This window comes from Lagenorhynchus albirostris, chromosome 10 (genome assembly GCF_949774975.1).
Source record: "Lagenorhynchus albirostris chromosome 10, mLagAlb1.1, whole genome shotgun sequence".
In the NCBI taxonomy this organism is placed as follows: Eukaryota; Metazoa; Chordata; class Mammalia; order Artiodactyla; family Delphinidae; genus Lagenorhynchus; species Lagenorhynchus albirostris.
The window spans coordinates 30,645,114-30,662,948 of record NC_083104.1 but is presented as its reverse complement, the minus strand read 5'-3'; the positions used below and the strand labels follow the sequence as shown (position 1 = coordinate 30,662,948).

At 36.1% G+C, this 17,835-nt stretch overlaps 1 protein-coding gene across 5 annotated transcripts in view; it reads right to left on the bottom strand.

Annotated features, from left to right (window-relative positions):
- The window catches only part of CFAP20DC (CFAP20 domain containing), a 267,799-nt gene that overhangs the window by 163,865 nt on the left and 86,099 nt on the right, over window positions 1–17,835 (bottom strand). For all 5 annotated transcript variants that reach the window (XM_060164004.1, XM_060164005.1, XM_060164006.1 and 2 more), the window contains exon 5: window positions 10,349–10,463. In XM_060164004.1, the coding sequence (XP_060019987.1) occupies window positions 10,349–10,463 (115 nt within the window). The remainder of the gene's footprint in view (window positions 1–10,348; window positions 10,464–17,835) is intronic.

Genomic DNA, 17,835 nt, shown 5'->3' with positions numbered 1-17,835 from the left:
TGATATTGACAATGTGTGTGTGTTCTTTTTTTCTTCATTAGTCTAGGTTTATCACTTACTAAATATTTTCAAAAATCCAAATTTGGTTTCAGTGGTTTTTCTCCATTGCCCATTTTCCATTTCATTGACTTATTCTCTTGATTATTTCTTTCTGCATACTTTAGATGCCTGTAATGCATCTCACAGATTTTAGTATGCTTTATTTTCATTACCATTTAAAATTAGTAAAAATATCAGTTAAAATATTTGCTAATATTCCATTAGTTTTCTTTTACTTATAGGTTATTTAGAAGTATGTTGCTTTATTTTCAAGTACTTGAGGATTTTTCAGTTATATTTTTGTTACTAATTTCCATCTAATTTCATTTAGCCACAGAATGTACTTTGTATGATTTCAGTCTTTTTAACTTTGCTGAGATTAACACAGCCTGAAATACCATATATCTTGGTGAGCATTCAATGCATACTTGAATATAGTGTTATTCTGCAATTGTTAGATTAAACATCCTAGAAATGTCAAATAAGTCAGGTTGATTGATAGCATTTTTCAAGTTTACTGATTTTCTGTCAATTTCTGAGAGGGGAGTGTTGAAATCGTCATCAATAATTGTGTTTTTATCTTTCTCTCTTCAGTTCTGTTAGTTTTTGCTTCATGCATTTTCAAGCACCGTTACTAGCTATATACACATGTAGGATGTTATATCTTCTACATGACTGACCCCCTTATCATTATGAAATATGCCTTGTTACATAATATTCCTTGTCCTGCAGTCTACTTTGACTGATATTCATAGAGAGCCATTCTAGCTTTCTTATAATTTGTGTTTGCAAGGTAAAACTTTTTGTATTAAAATTTTTTTAACCTACCTGTGTCCTTAAATTTAATGTGCACTGCTTATAAACAGAATATAATTGTCTCACTTTTTATTCAACATAACGATTTCTGTTGGAGTGTTTAGTCCATTTCCATTTAATGTAATTATTCTGATGTGTTTGAGTTTAAGGCTACCAATTTATTTGTTTTCAATCTGTCCCATCTGCTCTTTGTTTAGCTCTCCTCTATTTTGGATTGAATATATTTTTAGTGCCCCATTAATTTCCTCAATTTGTTGATTAGCTATATTTTTTGATTAGTTGTTCTTTTACTTTTTTCTATGGTTGCCAAAGTTTGCAATATGAATCTTTAACTTCTAACAATTTAACCCTGAATAAATATTAGAATATCTTCTGGATTAGAACCTCATAAAAGTATACTACCATATCTGTGTTGTTATTGTCACATATTTTACTTCTACATTGTTATTTTTGCTTTCAACAATCAAATACTTTGAAAGAATTTATGGTATGAATAAAGACCTTTTAGATTTACCTATTAATTTACCATTACTTGTCCTCTTCATTCTCTCACTTAGATTCAAATTTCTATCTGGCACATTTTTTTCAGCCTGAATAACTTCCTTTAATATTTCTGTAGTGCCGGTTTGCTGGTAACGAATTCTCTCAGCTTTTTAGTCTGAAAATGTTATTTTGCTCCAATTTTTGAAGAATATTTTCACTAGATAAAGAATTTTAACTTGACAGGTTTGAACATTTTTTTTCCCTAGCACTATTTCATTGCCTTCCTACTTTCATTGCTTCTGATGGAAAGCTGGTGATATATTTTATCATTGTTCTCTTGTGTATAATTGATTTTTTCTCTTCTTGCTGCTTGTTTAGATTTTATCATTGATTTTTAGCAATTTAATTATGACATACCATGGTGTGATCTTTGTGGGTTTTTTTTTTTTTTTTTTTTTTTTTTAGTTATGATATACCATGGTGTGATCTTGGTGTGGTTTTTGTGTGTTTCTCAGCTCATAGTTTGTTGAGCTTACTGGATCTATGGGTATATTTTTCAAAATTTGAAAAATTTCAACCATGATTTCTATAAAGTTTCTTCTGCTCAATCTCTTTTTGCTCTCCTTATAGTACTCCAATTACACATATATTAGACTGACAGATACTGTTTCACAGGCCATTCGGACTATATTCATTTTTTTTCCAGGCTTTTCCCCTCTCTCTGTGCTTCAGTTTGAAGAGTTTCTATATTCTTGACTTCAATTTTACTGATATTCCCCAGTGTTTAACTTAGTGTTAAGTCTATCCAGTGAAACTTTCATTTCAACATTGTTATTTTTCCAAATTTCTTTTCATAGTTTCCTTTTTCCATTGGGGTTTCTTAATTTGCTCCCTCATTATGTTCAAAGTTTCCTTTAAATCCTCTAATATATTTATAATAGTTATTTTAAGGCCCTGTGATTTTTCTCCTGGTTATGGATCATGTTTACCCAGTTTGCCTATCTAGTATCCGTTTTTTAAAAATTGTATTCTGGACATTATGGCTACTATGTTTTTGGGCTTTTGGATTTTGTTGTTTTTCTTAGAAGTGTCCTAAAGATGTTCCAGGTGGAAGTTTATTTGCAGATCATCTTGATCTTTTGATGTGAGTTTTTATATTTGTTAGGTCAGGTCTAAGGTAACCTTTTCTCCAGGACTAGATAAGCTCCATTTCTAAGTAATATTGTCTTTCTGGAGTTTCTCCTGTATGTGTTCAGTGATACCTATTCACTCTGGCCAGTACTTGAATATCTCCTAGCCCTGTGTGTCACAGCTGCTTAGTAGGTGTTCTTTCCCCAGGGGCTCGTCTGTGATTACTTCATGGGGTCCTACTGTAAGCATGCACAAAGGTTCAAGAAGACCCTGATGCATATTTCTGAAGCTCCTCTCAGATACACTAACCTACAAATTCTGGCTACCTCAGTCTCAGTCATCCTTAACTCTGATCTCTTTCTCTATTCAGCAAGATGCCATGCTCTGTCTGGGCTCCCATCTCTGCAGTCCAGAATGGGCCTTCAGAAAGCTTGGGAATATAGGACTCATCTCATTTGTTTCTCATTTTTAAAAGTATGTTGCCTGCTATCCAAATGGTTGAAAAGTCTTATTTCAAATATTTTTTCCAATTTTATATTTGTTTACAGTAGGAAGGACAGTTTGATACCAGATATTCTGTCATGGGCAGAAACAGCAATCTAAGCAGTCATTTAAGCTCCTACAGGATATTTCCCTTGTTGGTAGCACATGTACTTTGCCAATTTCCAGCCCTAGATTAATTCAGTGCCATTTTATCCCTTTTTTTCCACTGATTTAAATCCTGAAGTATCTTTTATATCTGTTCTCCTCTTCTACTTCTTTGCTACTACACTAATTCAGGCTAATATGACTCACCGGGACTTCACACAGCCTTTTAATTGGTCTCTCTGCCTCTAGCTCTTTTTATTCTGACATTGTACTCATTTTCTAGAATACAGATAATATTGTGAAACTTCTCCAAGTTAAAATTTAAAAAGAAAACTCTAATGGACTAAAAATTTAAATTTCTTATCATGGCTTTCAAGGCCCTTCATGGTTTCATCCAGTCTTCTTTTCCAGCACTGTGATTCTGTACATTCCCATTATACAACCCAGTTAAGGGATCAAACGTGACATGAACTTCCATGCTTTTATTTGTGTGTATTCACAATTTAGCACAAATATCTCCACTTATAACACACTCCAACTTGGCTAGAAAAGTCTGATATTTTCCTTTAGCAGCATTTGTTTCCTAAGACTAGTTTGGTGTTAACCACTGCCCATCATCATTAACTTGTTTATATGTTTGCCTCCTCTGCCTATTATAATCTCATGGATGAGAAGACTGTGCACCATTCACCTTCGGATTCACATCTTTTGGCACAGACCCTGGCCTACAGCAGGGGCTCAAAAGGTATTTGTTAATTGAAATAAACTGCAAGTTCAGACGTTTATTATGATAACATATTCACAAATTAAAAAACATAGATTCAAGTCAAGAGAAAATAGTAAAATGATAACAATATCAATTAACACTAACTAAGCACTTACTATGAACTTGGCACTATTCTAAGTAATAACTCATTTAATAGTAACAACTCCTCTATGAAGTAGGTTCTATAATTGTCAGGACCTAACCAATGAGGAAACTGAAGCACACAGAAATAACTGACTTGCCCAAGGGCCCACAGACAGGAAGTGACAGCTAGGTTTCAAACCCCTACAATATAGCTCTCAAGGCCACATTTTACCTCTAATACTACTCTGCCTGTTCAAGTGATTTGAAAATAGGGTGACCTAAAGCTGGGTAATCATTCATTTTCCAGAACAAATATTTTTATGTAGTTGTCCCTATTTCACATAACCATTCAGGGTCAGCAGAGAAAAGCAAGAAACTGCTCCTTTTCCCAAATCTCTTCAACACCCACATTAGACAGGTGAGTAGAGAGAGTGAAAAACAAGTATTATTAAATGATATGCACATGAAAACGTTTACAAACCCTCAAATATGTACCACAGACACTACAGTGGATTCTAGGTTAGAATGACTTCATTGAGAGACATTCTCTAATTATATCTTAAATATACATCTAAAAAACTCTGCCTCCTCCATTCTCTGTTCATTCAATGGCACTTAAGAAATTAAATACCGTTAAGAACCAAAAATTTCCAACTCACTGGCTCTATGGGAAAAATGATCTTTGAGAGGAAACTTTAAAAACAGTATGCCACTCTTTCAGTTTCTAATAAAATCTATAACATATTCCGTCAGAGTTGTGGTTCAAGAAAGTACAACTCCTAAAGAGTAATTCTATCTATCTAAATGACAAACACTGGGTATTTAAGTGGTAAAGGTTACTAAAAGAATTTGGCATTGTAATTTATCATACTACTTTGTTATACCTCCAATGAAAGATTCATTCTCAGCAATATCTCATACCTGAACTTCCTATTCAAATGGAATTAAATTCACTGTACATTAATACATACTTTGGTGGCAAGACATTGATGTTCATCTGATACCATCACCAACTGACTGAAATTATATTAAAGAAGAAGTAAGATTGATTTCAGTGAGTCTTGACTAAGTGGCTACCCCCACTGTTTAATATGATGGTTATTAATTTTTAAAACTGTTCTTGTCATTGAAAACCTAAATTAAACATATAAATTTTTATAATTTAAATGTTAAAATGAATCCATCATAATTAAGAATAACATGAAAAATAAAATTTTTTATTTGAAAGGTTGAACATTCTATCATAACTGGAACAGTAAGTGGCTTCTAAATAAATATTCATGTTGGTGTGGCTACAAAAACATTAACTTTATTTGCTGCCTCTGGTTATGTGAAGGCTTTAGCTAAAGAACCAAGGCAAAGTGGACCATTTGGCAATTATCCTCTAAATCAGCGGTTGCAAACTATATGCCTAGAGGGCCGTGGCAGGTCACTTAAATGAGTGAAGCAGGAAGGGTCTGACTGCACCCACATCCTTATGAGTGGAGAGGACTGAACTTCACAGGAGAGCTTAAAGCTCCATTAAAAGTGTGCAGTTGCCACTCTGCTCTAGCTGACTGCTTGCTGTGCAAGAAAGCAGACTCAATGTTGACTTCTGATTTTTTTAAAAAAGAGGTCAGAAATTTTATGTGAAATCTCCTGATTTAAAAATGTTAACTGAAGTGCTTTTAAATTACTGTATTTTGAGGTTTATCACCAAAATATCTATGGCTCTTAAAAAGTAGAACGAAGTGAAGAGGACTTTGGCAAAAAGCAGAGAACTGAGGCCAACATCACACCAACACCAGGGAGGACCCCAGGCATGGCATTTTAAATGAGTGGAGGGCTCTCTGTCACTTTGCTGCTCTCTCTAGAAATTTCCCTTAAACAAGATTCAGCTTTAATTCAATAAGGGCTCATTTGGAATTGACTATGTTAGCAATGGAAAGGAAAGACCCTCTCTCTGGTGCTGTAGCATCTCCTGGATTGGGAGGAAAATGAGGGGAAATGAGAGCAAGTATTAGAACCGAGTTTCTTAATATTTGCTTAAGTACTCCTGGACATTTATGGAATAGGCAGGCATATTTAGAAAGCTTATACAATTTGTCCATGATAAACTCATTCTTTTATCTCCCAAGTCAGAAGGCACATTAAGACTTATCAATTTGTTCAACAAACATTTATTGCGTACTTACTATATGCCATGTACATAGGCACTAGGGATAAAAACCAAATGAGTCATGCTTACAGCCTAAAAGGGGAGACAGGTAAGTAAACAGACGATTAAAGTGCAGGGTGAAGAAGTATTATAAGAATTATGAATTTGTGAATGGTAATGATGTGCTGTACCCAAAATGTCTAATCAATCAGCAGAGGGGAAATCATGGAGGGTGTCCTGGAAGAAGTAGCACCTAAAGAGCAAATAGGAGATATAATCCTTATTTAAAGCTTCGTCCATGCCAGGCACTGTTCTAAAAGCCTTATGTTTATTAACTCATGTAAATTCCCACAAGAACCTTAGTAGTATGCATGCCTCATATTATCTGCATTTTATAAATGAGGAAAATGAACACAGGAACTTGCACAGGGTCACATAACTGTAAGTGTCAGAACTCAGATGCCATGTTCTTAACTCCTATGTATTATTTACATGTTTATATTTCACAAAATATAGAATAATTAGGACATACTACAAGTAGTTATGATTTGATGATTTCATTGGGATGGGGAACACTATAGAAACAAATACCTTGTCTTTGCTTAGGACTGCCTTGAATTACGTGAGCAATTTTTCTAGATTCAAGACAAGTTCTAGATATTTTGCTTTTCAAAATTTAGCATGAGCTGAAGTCACCTAAGATATAGACACCAGTTTGATTTTTTCACATTAGGATTTTTTTTTAAAACAGCTACATGTAATTTTCATGCCTGCATCTCCTTTCTTTTATATTTTCTATTGAGCTGTCTCACTGGGGATGAGAAGATGAGGTAGATAGATGAGCGAAGACACATTGCCCCACAGGGCCTATTACAGCTATTTTCTTTTTAGTTTAAATAGTGCATTTCTTACGTCATTAGATACCTGGCACTGCTAGCACATATTCCTCTTAAAGACTCATTTATTAAATATGAAAGATTGTTCAATGAAGTTTACTTCCTATATCAGCAAGATATTTGTGTGGTTTACTTTTAACAGACAATATTTTATTTTCAGATACTGCATTCCCACAAATGCCACTGGATGGAGGGTACACTGTGTGTGTGTGTGTGTGTGTGAAGATTATAGCCATGTACAGAATGATCAGTTCAGATTTTCATATGATATCCAGAAACTTCAGAGTTAGTTAACTGACAAGGGTGACTGAACTCACAAAAGCAAGGTAATGACAAACCTGATTGATTGACCACACACAGAATAGTGTATTAGTCTCATATATGGTTTAGCTCTCGGAAACCACCTAACACTGAACTCTAAACAATCTTTGATGAATAAGGAAATCATACCTAAATATAAGAGGATGAATATAATTTCATTTGTAAGGACTAATGCACTTCCTTAACGTCTTAAATGATTTAACTTTAATAACTGAAGTATTTGCATTTAATCTTTGTGCATTTATGAGTGTTTAGTACACAATGAATTAAAATAATTCTACTGCAAACAGAAACCATCAATTTATTCCAAAATCCAGCACCTATCTGTTACTGGCTCAATCTCCAGGTTTTCCAGACTCAAAACCTCAAAGTTATCTTTGATTCCTCCCCTCTATTTATATCTACTTGAACATGAAGCCCAGTGGATCAGCCTACTGAAAGCAATGGTCAGGATGCTCTCATGTCTCCATCTTCCATTCGCAGGGCCCACTGTCCTGACTCCTTCCTCATACACCAAAACTTGTCAGTGAAGTTACTAATGGCCTCCTGATTGCCACATCCCAAATACTTTCACATCTTGACATTTTCTCTTACCAAAACTTCCTTGGTTTCCACCACACTGTACTTTGCTTCATGATTCACATCACTTTCTCATTGTTGCCCTGTCTCCTTCATGGATTCTTCTTCCTTTGCCCACCCTTTTTCTTGGGTAGGCCCTTGCATTTCCTCCTCTAGCCTCTTTTGTTGTTGTTGTTGCCATTCTTACTCTCTCTGCAGGCAGGCAATTTCATCACTCTCATGACTGTAAGTGCCACCTGTACGCTGAAGAAGCCCAAATATCCAGCTCATACCTCTCTCTAGGACTCTAACATTATGTACCCCCCAAATTCTCAATCTGAATGTCTCAGACTGTTTTATCAACATTTCCATCTCCCCTTTCTAACCGTGCTCTTTCTCCTGGATTTCTAGGTATTGATTCTGTCACCAGTCATCCAAAGTAGAAAGTCAACTGAGAGCCATCCTTGACTTTTCCTTCTTCTTCCTTTCTGACACCTAATTAATCTTCAATTAAAATTTTTAGTTATTTTTCAACTCTGTTTCCTCATCTTCACTCTGATTTCTATTTCCCAACTTTAGGACTCATCTCTCTTACACCTATATCATTCATCTACTCATCCATCCACTTACATAATTATTGAGTGCCTAGGAGGAGCCAGGTACTGCTGCTCTCTTACCTTCTTGTGACAACTGCACTGACTTTCTAACTGGTCCTGCTGGCCTCCAGTCTCATCTTTCCCACCCATCCTCCAAAGCGATGTTCTATCTAAAATGCAAATCTGACCATGCCCCCCTGCTGCAAGCCCTTCAAAAGCTCCCTATCACCTATGAGATAAAAGTCCAGGCTCCCTGCCTATAAATATAAGGCCTACCCGGAGGTTGCCCTGTTTTCTTCTCCAGCCTTACTACTTCCCTACTATTCCGGTCTCTCCTCAGCAACACTGGATTATTACGTGCCTACACGTCTCATGCAGCTACTCTTAATGCTACTCTTTCTGTTCTAGGAATCCCACCCCCACTTGAACTGGTTAGTGCCTTCTCTCTTCTTATAATCTTTCAAGGCCTAGCTCAGGCATCCCCTTCTTCAGAAGCCCTTCTCTGATCATTCCCCTGGTGCTCCATAGTTCACAGTGGGTCCTGCTCTTACAGCATGTACCACATGATATGGAAAAGGTCTGTTTAAATATGTCTTAGCTCATTGGACCATAAGCTTCTGATGTTACCTTACATCCATTCCTCTACTGCTACTGCCCTAGTCCTCATTAAGCCTAATCTGGAGTGCGGCAAATGTTCTCTCGATCTCCATTTACCAGCCCCTCTAAGCCATTCCAAATGTCACTACCAGATTAATCTTCCCAAAGCACAGAACTGACTGTATGTTCCTCTCCAAACCAAAAGCTTTAACGGCTTCCTTTTCTCTGCTAAAGTGGCTCCCAAAGAATATGGAATATGCACCGTTTGTGAAATGGTTTTAGATGGTACACGGGCATGGCATTAAATGACTACAGATCACAGAATAAAAATTTCCATCCATCAGTTTTCTTTCGATCCTAATTATGCCCAAGAAAAAGCTTGAACATGTATCTAGCTCTTGATAAACTTTTGTTAATAAAGAGCAGGCCTCAGGACAGAACCCTAAACAGGAAACAGTACTTAGCTAGACTTTAAAATACTGTTTTGTTTTCAGTATCTTTATTGTTATGGTTAATTTTTATTTCTGGAAAGTTATACTGGTTTTCCATTTATAAGTGTGATATAAAGTTTTTTTTAAAAATAAATTTATTTAAGTCAAAAAAGGCTGAGTTGGTTTAAAGGAGAGTATTATGTACATACTGGAACAGGTAGTACACAAACATGGTAGTCATGAGAGTAGTATGGAAATGACTAACATTTGAGAAAGACTAGTCAGTCGTATCAGGCCCAAACTTATTAGCCTGTAACCTACAGCTTACCTACTTATATATTATGCTGCTTTAGGTCTCAGAGGTTACACAAAACTCCCAACCTATATCAGGCTCTTGGATTATAGAACTGAGGTTTCCTTAAGGCTATTTAAAAAAATCTGGCAACAATGATGAATCATTCTCTGTTCTCCAAATATGTGCCACTTTCCAGCCTCTATGCTTCTACTCATGCTGTTCCTTCTGCTTGGAATGCTCGGTTTTTCATTTCTACCTGTTGAAATTCTACAGTCCTTCAAGGTCCATGCCAAGTGCAATCTCCTTCATGAAGCCTTTCCTTGTCCTGCAGTCAGATGGATTTCTTTCCCTTTCACTGTACCAATAGCACTTCCTCTCTCTACTGTGCTTCCAATCACAGTTTTGGTGATATCCTAGATATTCAAACAATTATATTCTCCTACCTAGTAGATCTTAAGCTCTTTCACTGGAAGAAAAAGAAGAGTATAAATTTCTATTCATTTTTAATACCACCATGGAACTTAACAGAATGCCTCATACACAGAGTAGGCCCAGAATTAATATTTGCTGAAATAAATTTAATATTTTAAGCAATATTCATGACACTTACGATTTTGCGTTTGATCATGAAGAGTGGGATTTTTGCATGAAGAGGGGTTGAGGACAGTTCCTTATGGACTGTTGATAAATACAATCTTCTTTTTATGTTCCTTAAATCAGTAATTCTGAAAAAAGAGAGAGGAGAGAAGTGAAGATTCCCATCAATATAATAACCACACTTCTTTGGATAATCATCAAAATAATATAATTTATTATATAGGCCCTTTCCAACAGGGAGATCAAACACAGAATTTAAAAATTGCCTTTTTCTTTGAAGAAGTAATAAAATTTCTTCCTTAATTTGAAAGTGTTCACAAGCCTGAGTGTATAAATTCACTTAATATGCTAATTTATTTCAGTACTCTACCCTATATTTCCAGTCTTCCAGCCTATGAAAAAATTCAATTTGTTTGAACTGAGAAACTGCTAGCCTTTAATAACCATGCTTGTTCCAGCTCCTTAAGCTTGTGTTATCTTGGGACATACTGTCACCTACTAAATAGGAAAACATTATGGGCTTCTTTCTCTAAAAATGCACCTGTCATTTTATATACACTCTTAGTCTGCTTATAGACAGACACAAAACACTGACTGTCGGTTTCACTTTCCAAGCACATATCTTCGAACCAGAATTATAATACACAAGTTTACTGCTCACTACTCAGGTCAACCCGCAGTGATAACAAGGACACTGAATTTGAACATCTTTAATAGATTTAGACCACAGCCATGATCACAAAGATTAGGTTTGATTCAAATTGATAGAGGCTCATTTTTATGTTCTGCTTCCTTTAGGTCTCAGAGGTAACACAAAAGGCTTAAAATCTCCAAACCTGTCTCATGCTGCTATATTGAAGAATTGATGCTTCCTTAAAAACTGTCTTTTTATTGGAGAAGAGTGATATTTCCCCCATTTTTTAGCAACTTTGTCTAGGTGTACTAATTGCTAATATTATACAATTAGTAATTCCTCAAGAAGACATTTCATTCAAATATACTGCTACCAATATTTACAGTGTAATTAACTATAGTGTAAATCAACACGGCCTTCTCCAGAGCTCTTACTTGCCTCCTATTTGCACTTTTCTAATCTCATTATTTCTTTCCTCTAAAATACTAATACATTTTTTTTCTGTAGAAAAACTATCATTGAACAATGTTAAGAGTAAGTACAGCAAAAATTAGGTGACATGATTTCAAATATGCCCCAGACCTAAAAATTCTACCCTACCTGCATAAACAATATCATAAAAAAAAAAAGGTTCTGATGAACCTAGGAGCAGGACAGGAATAAAGACGCAGACATAGAGAATGGACTGGAGGATATGGGGAGGGGGAAGGGTAAGCTAGGACTAAGTGGGAGAGTAGCATTGACATATATATACACTACCAAATGTAAAATAGCTAGCTAGTGGGAAGCAGCTGCATAGCACAGGGAGATCAGCTCGGTGCTTTGTGACCACCTAGAGGGGTGGGATAGGGAGGGTGGGAAGGAGGCTTAAGAGGGAGGGGATATGGGGATATATGTATACATATAGCTGATTCACTTTGCTATACAGCAGCAACTAACACAACATTGTAAAGCAGTTATACTCCAATAAAGATGTTAGGAAAAAAAAAGCAATAAAGCCTTTCAATCCACGGTCAGATATAAGGTTTAAAGTGCAAAAGTGTTAACACTACTGAAATTTTACACTTACACATATAAGTAAATGTAGAATATTTGCCCTAAGGTAGTGTCTTCAAAGTGGGATGAGTACATGGGAGAGGAGGAAAATATTAGAACCATCTTTCATACCATCCTTTTAAAATGTTGTATTTGGGTGTTTCATTACATATACAGTACAGCAACATATTTATATATGTTTGAAATAAATGTACCCATGTGGTTAGTGTGCTCAAACATTTTACCAATAGGATTCAGGGTCAAATATGTCTGGAAGGCATTGTCATAAGGGATGCTATTAAGTCGCTTCTATAAGAAGTTCTGATTAGGAAATAAAAGGAAAGACTATATAGCGATTCTGGAAAGTAAGAGAGAACAAAAAATTCCCTTGCATCGAACAAAATGTTTGATTGCAACAACCAAAAACTTACGTGAGACACAGTTTTGCTTTGCTTGGAGGGATAAGACTATGTCATTTTCATTTGAATTGGTAAGGACCGAACTCCAAACAGAGGAACATCTGAGTATAGTCCCATTTTATCAACACATGGAACAACAGGAACATTCATTCATTCATTCCTTCATTCACTCACATATTCAACAATACTCCCTGAGCCAAGCAACATCCTGGGAATATATTGGGGAATACAACAGTGAAAAGGTCAAGGTCTCTACCCTCCAGGAGCTTTTATTCTAGTGGAAAAGGCAGGTGAATAAAGTATAAAGAGACAAAATAAATGCACGTTATCCTAAATGCAATGAAGGAAACGAAAAAGAGACTGAACTAGAAAATAACAAGAAATGAACTACTTCAGACAGTAAAGCCAGCAGGGCTAGGAATTAATAGGTAAGGGAGGGACATGAGGTAGAAAGGAGAGGTAAGAGCCAAATCACGCAGGGCCTTTATGCTAAGGTAAGGGGTTTATAAATTTATTGTGCACAATAGGAAGCTATAAGAGGGTCAACATTCTACCATGCATGATGAATGGATATCATAAAAATAAACAGATATGGTCTCTTTTATTTATTGGGGTAAGATTTGAGTAACTGATATGTACAGATTTTAGTGTTCAATCTCATGTATTTTGGTAAATGTGTACACCCATGTAATCACCACTCCAAATAAAACATAAAACATTTCCATTACCCTAGAAAAGTAACCTCCTGGTCCCTTTTTGTCAGTTCTCACTCCTGATTTTTATCACCATAGATGAATTTTGTCTGTTCGTGAACTTCTTATAAATGGACTGATGTAGAATACACTCTTTTGTGACTGGCTTCTTTCACTTAACATGAAGTGTTTGAGAGTTATCCATGTTATAGTATGAGTCAATAGTTCTTTTTTTAAATTGCTGAGTCTTGTATGGCAAAACAACAATTTATTTATTCATTCTCCTGTTGATGAACACTTGTTTACAGTATTTGTTTTTTATGAATAAAGCTGTGTGACTATCTATGCTTGAAGAGTCTTCTTGTGGATATGTCTTTTCATTCTCTTGAAAATCAGGAATGGGATTTCTGGGTCATTGGGGAAGATATACGTATAACTTTATAGAAACAGTTCTCCAAAGTGATTGCAGTGGTTCCACATCCTCAGACTTTAACGTTAGCCAATTCTAGTGGGTATGAAATGGATACCATTGTGATTTTATTTGCATTTCTCTTATGAATAATGACATTGAATGCTTTTATATGTGTTTACTGGTATGTCTTGTGAAATATCTGTTAAGTCTTTTACTCAGTTTTTATCGGTTGTTTCCTTACTATAATTCTAAGAGTTCTTTACATATTTTAGATACACGTCCTTTGTCAGATATATCTATATCTATAGCTATATATCTATAGTGAGTATTTACTTGCCTGTTATCTTAATGGTATCTTTTAAACACTTTTTATTTGGGGACTTCCCTGGTGGCGCAGTGGTTGAGAGTCCGCCTGCCGATGCAGGGGACACGGGTTTGTGCCCCAGTCCGGGAAGATCCCACATGCCGCGGAGCGGCTGGGCCCGTGAGCCATGGCCGCTGAGCCTGCGCGTCCGGAGCCTGTGTTCCACAACGGGAGAGGCCACAACAGTGAGAGGCCCGTGTACCGCAAAAAAACCAAACCAAAACAAAACAAATTTTTATTTGGAAATAATCTCTAAGCTAGAGGAAAGTATCAAGAATAGCAAACAGAAGACTCTTATATGCTTTATCTAGATTAGCTTATTGCTTAATGATGACTTTTAATTAGCAGAAGTTTTTAATTTTCATGATGTCCAGTTGATCATTATTTATAGTAGTGCTTTCTGTCTTAAAAAATCCTCACCTAGTCCAAAGTTGCAAAAGTACTTTCCTTTGTTTCCTTCCAGATCTTTATAGCTTTAGTTTTTACATTTACATCTACGATCCATCCCACATCAAGTACTTTATATTGTGTGAGGTACTGGGTGCGGTTCTTTTCTTTCTGTATGTTTATCCAGTTGTCCCAGCACCATTTATTAAAGATTCTTCTTTAGTCACTGAAATGCCTTGGTACTCTGTTGAAACTCAATTGACTATAAATGTGTGTGTGTGTGTGTGTGTGTGCACGTGTGTGTCTATTTCTGGACTCTCTATTGATCCATTTGTTTCATTTATCCATTCTTACACCAATGTTATACTGCTTTGATTACTGCAGATTCACAGTAAGTCTTAAAACTAGGTAAAGAAACTCTTCAACTTGGTTTTGTTCAAGGTTTTTTTGGCCCTTGCTTTTCCATATAAATTTTAGGATCCACTTATCATTTTCTGATTAAAAAAAAGCTGTTAAGAGTTTAACTTGGATTGTGTTGAATCCATAGATCAATTTAAAGAGAACTATATTGAGTCTTCCAATCTACTTACATGATATCTCTCTATTTATTTAGGCCTTGTTTAATTTGTTTCACAATGTTTCATAGTTTTCATTTTAGAAGTCTTGCATATGTTTTGTTAAATTTATTTCTAAGTATTTTATTTTTTGATATGACTGAAAATAAATTTTAAAATTTCATTTACCAGTTGAATGCTACCAGTATATAGAAATGCCATTGATTTTTGGTATACAGACCTTGTTTCCTGTGACCTTACTTAATTCACTCGTGAGTTCTAGTAACTGTTTGGTAGATTCCTGAGAATTTTCTACATATACAATCATGTCTTCAGTAAATAAAGACTTTTACTTTTGCTTTTTTCAATTTTTATACTTTTTATTTATTTTTTCTTACATTACTTCCCTGGTTAGGACCTCCAGCATATACTAAACAGAAGTGATGAGAGTAGAAAATCTTGCATTGTTCCTGATCATAGGGGGAAAGCGTTCACTATGTTTCTATTAAATATGATGTTAGATGTAGGTTTCTTTTTTCAGAGGAAGTTCTCCTATTTCTAGCTTTTTGAGAATTTTTTTTTAATCATGAAAAGGTGTAGAATTCTGTCAAATGCTTTTTCTGCATTGATTGAGATGATCCTACTGTTTTTCTCCTTTATTCTTTCCATATGTTGAATTATATCAATTGATTTTCAAATGTGAAACCAACCTTGTATTCTTGGTGTATATTTCAATTGTGCTAGCATTTTTGTTGAGGATTTTTATACCTATGTTCATGAGGGACACTGGTGTGTAATTTTCTTACAAGATCTATGTCAGGTTTGTTTTTTGTTTTTTTTTCTTTTGCGGTACGCGGGCCTCTCACTGTTGTGGCCTCTCCTGTTGCGGAGCACAGGCTCCGGACGCGCAGGCTCAGCGGCCACGGCTCACGGCCTAGCCGCTCTGCGGCATGTGGGATCTTCCCGGACCGGGGCACGAACCCGTGTCCCCTGCATTGGCAGGCGGACTCTCAACCACTGTGCCACCAGGGAAGCCCAAGTTTGCTTTTTATTAAGAAAAAAGTAATAAGACATTGTATGACCCAGCATATGACTGGTGAATGGCTTATATGCACTTGAATTTCTTTGATGCTAACATTTTAAAACTTTAAACCATTAAAAACTACTTTCCCTTTACATCCAGTCAATACTGATCTATCATCTACTACTCTTTAGGACATTTCTTCATATTTCTGGGCAATTATGGCCCCTGAATCACAATTTTCCTCTTCTGTCATCATTCTGGGTGACTTAAAAGAGAACAAGTTTTAGTATCTTTTTTTTTTTTTGCGGTACGCGGGCCTGTCACTGCTGTGGCCTCTCCCGTTGTGGAGCATAGGCTTCGGACGCGCAGGCTCAGCGGCCATGGCTCACGGGCCCAGCCGCTCCGCGGCATGTGGGATCTTCCCAGACCGGGGCATGAACCCGTGTCCCCTGCAGTGGCAGACGGACTCTCAACCACTGCACCACCAGGGAAGCCCTAAAGAGAACATGTTTTAATCTAAACCTAAACCTCTTCCACAATCACAACCAATACTTCTATTCCATTTTAGCAACTTAGATGAACAGTCCTACTCTGTAGCCAATCACTAGAAACTATTAAACTTTGAGGTCTTCTGTTCAAATTTTCCTCCTAATTCATTAGTTCATTCAACTAACATTCATTCAATTCCTTAGTGGCACAGTACAAGGCACTAGAGACATGGAAGTAGCTAAGGCATGGAAATCATATTCTAGTGTGGGTGTAGGGGAAAATAATTATTCTTCAGTAGCTGTTTTTAGCACATTCCATAGACATTCTCTTATTAAATCTCACATCAATCCTTCACTGCAGGTAGTATATTCATCCTCCATTTTTTAGATGATGAAACTAGACTCTAGAAACTAAGATAACTTCTAGTCCATAGACATACAGCTAGTAAGTAGCAGAGACAGGTATTAAAACTTGTCTCTACAGAATCCATTGTCATTTCTGTGATAAAACTCTATGTCCACTACTATACCAGGCTGAAGCTCTTTCATTCATTTATGCTGAGTGACTACTATTTGTCAGACGTGTTTTGACAGCGACAAGAGTGCCTGGTTTCTGTCCTTGCAGAACCACAGCCAAATATTTTCAATAGAATACTTGTTTATCAGATAAAAACCATGAATCCTTTCACTTACCCCCCTTTTCACTCTTTTAGAACCGTTTTCTGTTCCATTCTGGATTCCAGTTCTGAATCTGATCTTCCAATAGGTAACAAACGTGTGTCTTCCAACCACTATACCATGTAAAGCCTCCTGAAAGGATAATCTCAAAGTTTGCAAGACTGGAGTGTAATCTGTTGGAATGTGGTAATTCAACTAAAGAAAAAAATCTACAAAGTATCAGCAAGTTGTCTGCTCAGTACATAATCAGAACAAGTGACTTAGACTACAGTATCTGATACGTACAGTCCCCAAAGGTATTATTATCATTATTAAATATCTATTATTTATTGGGCATTTTCTATATGCCAACACTGTATTAAGCACGCTCTATGCATTATCTCACTTAACCTTCCCATAAACGCTACAAGATATCTACTACTATTATTTCTACTTAACAATGAGGAAACTAAGGCTTAGTATGGTTAAGTGACTTTCCTAAAGTCACATATCTATCAGAGTACAGATATAAACTCAAATCTAATTGATCCCAACATCTACATTGTTAACCACATGCTTACTTTCTTCTGGGGCAGGCACTGCCTATAAACATATCCATAGTAGCATAATCTTTGCTCCTGGGGAAAAATATTTAATATCTGATGGCTAAGACCCTTACCCTTCACTGTGTTTGGAAGAAAAGAGCCCAAATTTGCCTCTTTGTGTGTGCGTGTGCACATCTTTTTTCCATTGACAAATTCTTCCTTTAGATTTGTTTAAAAAACCCTCAGATCCAAGAACTATTATCTTACAATTAAAAGCTCAGAGGCTAAT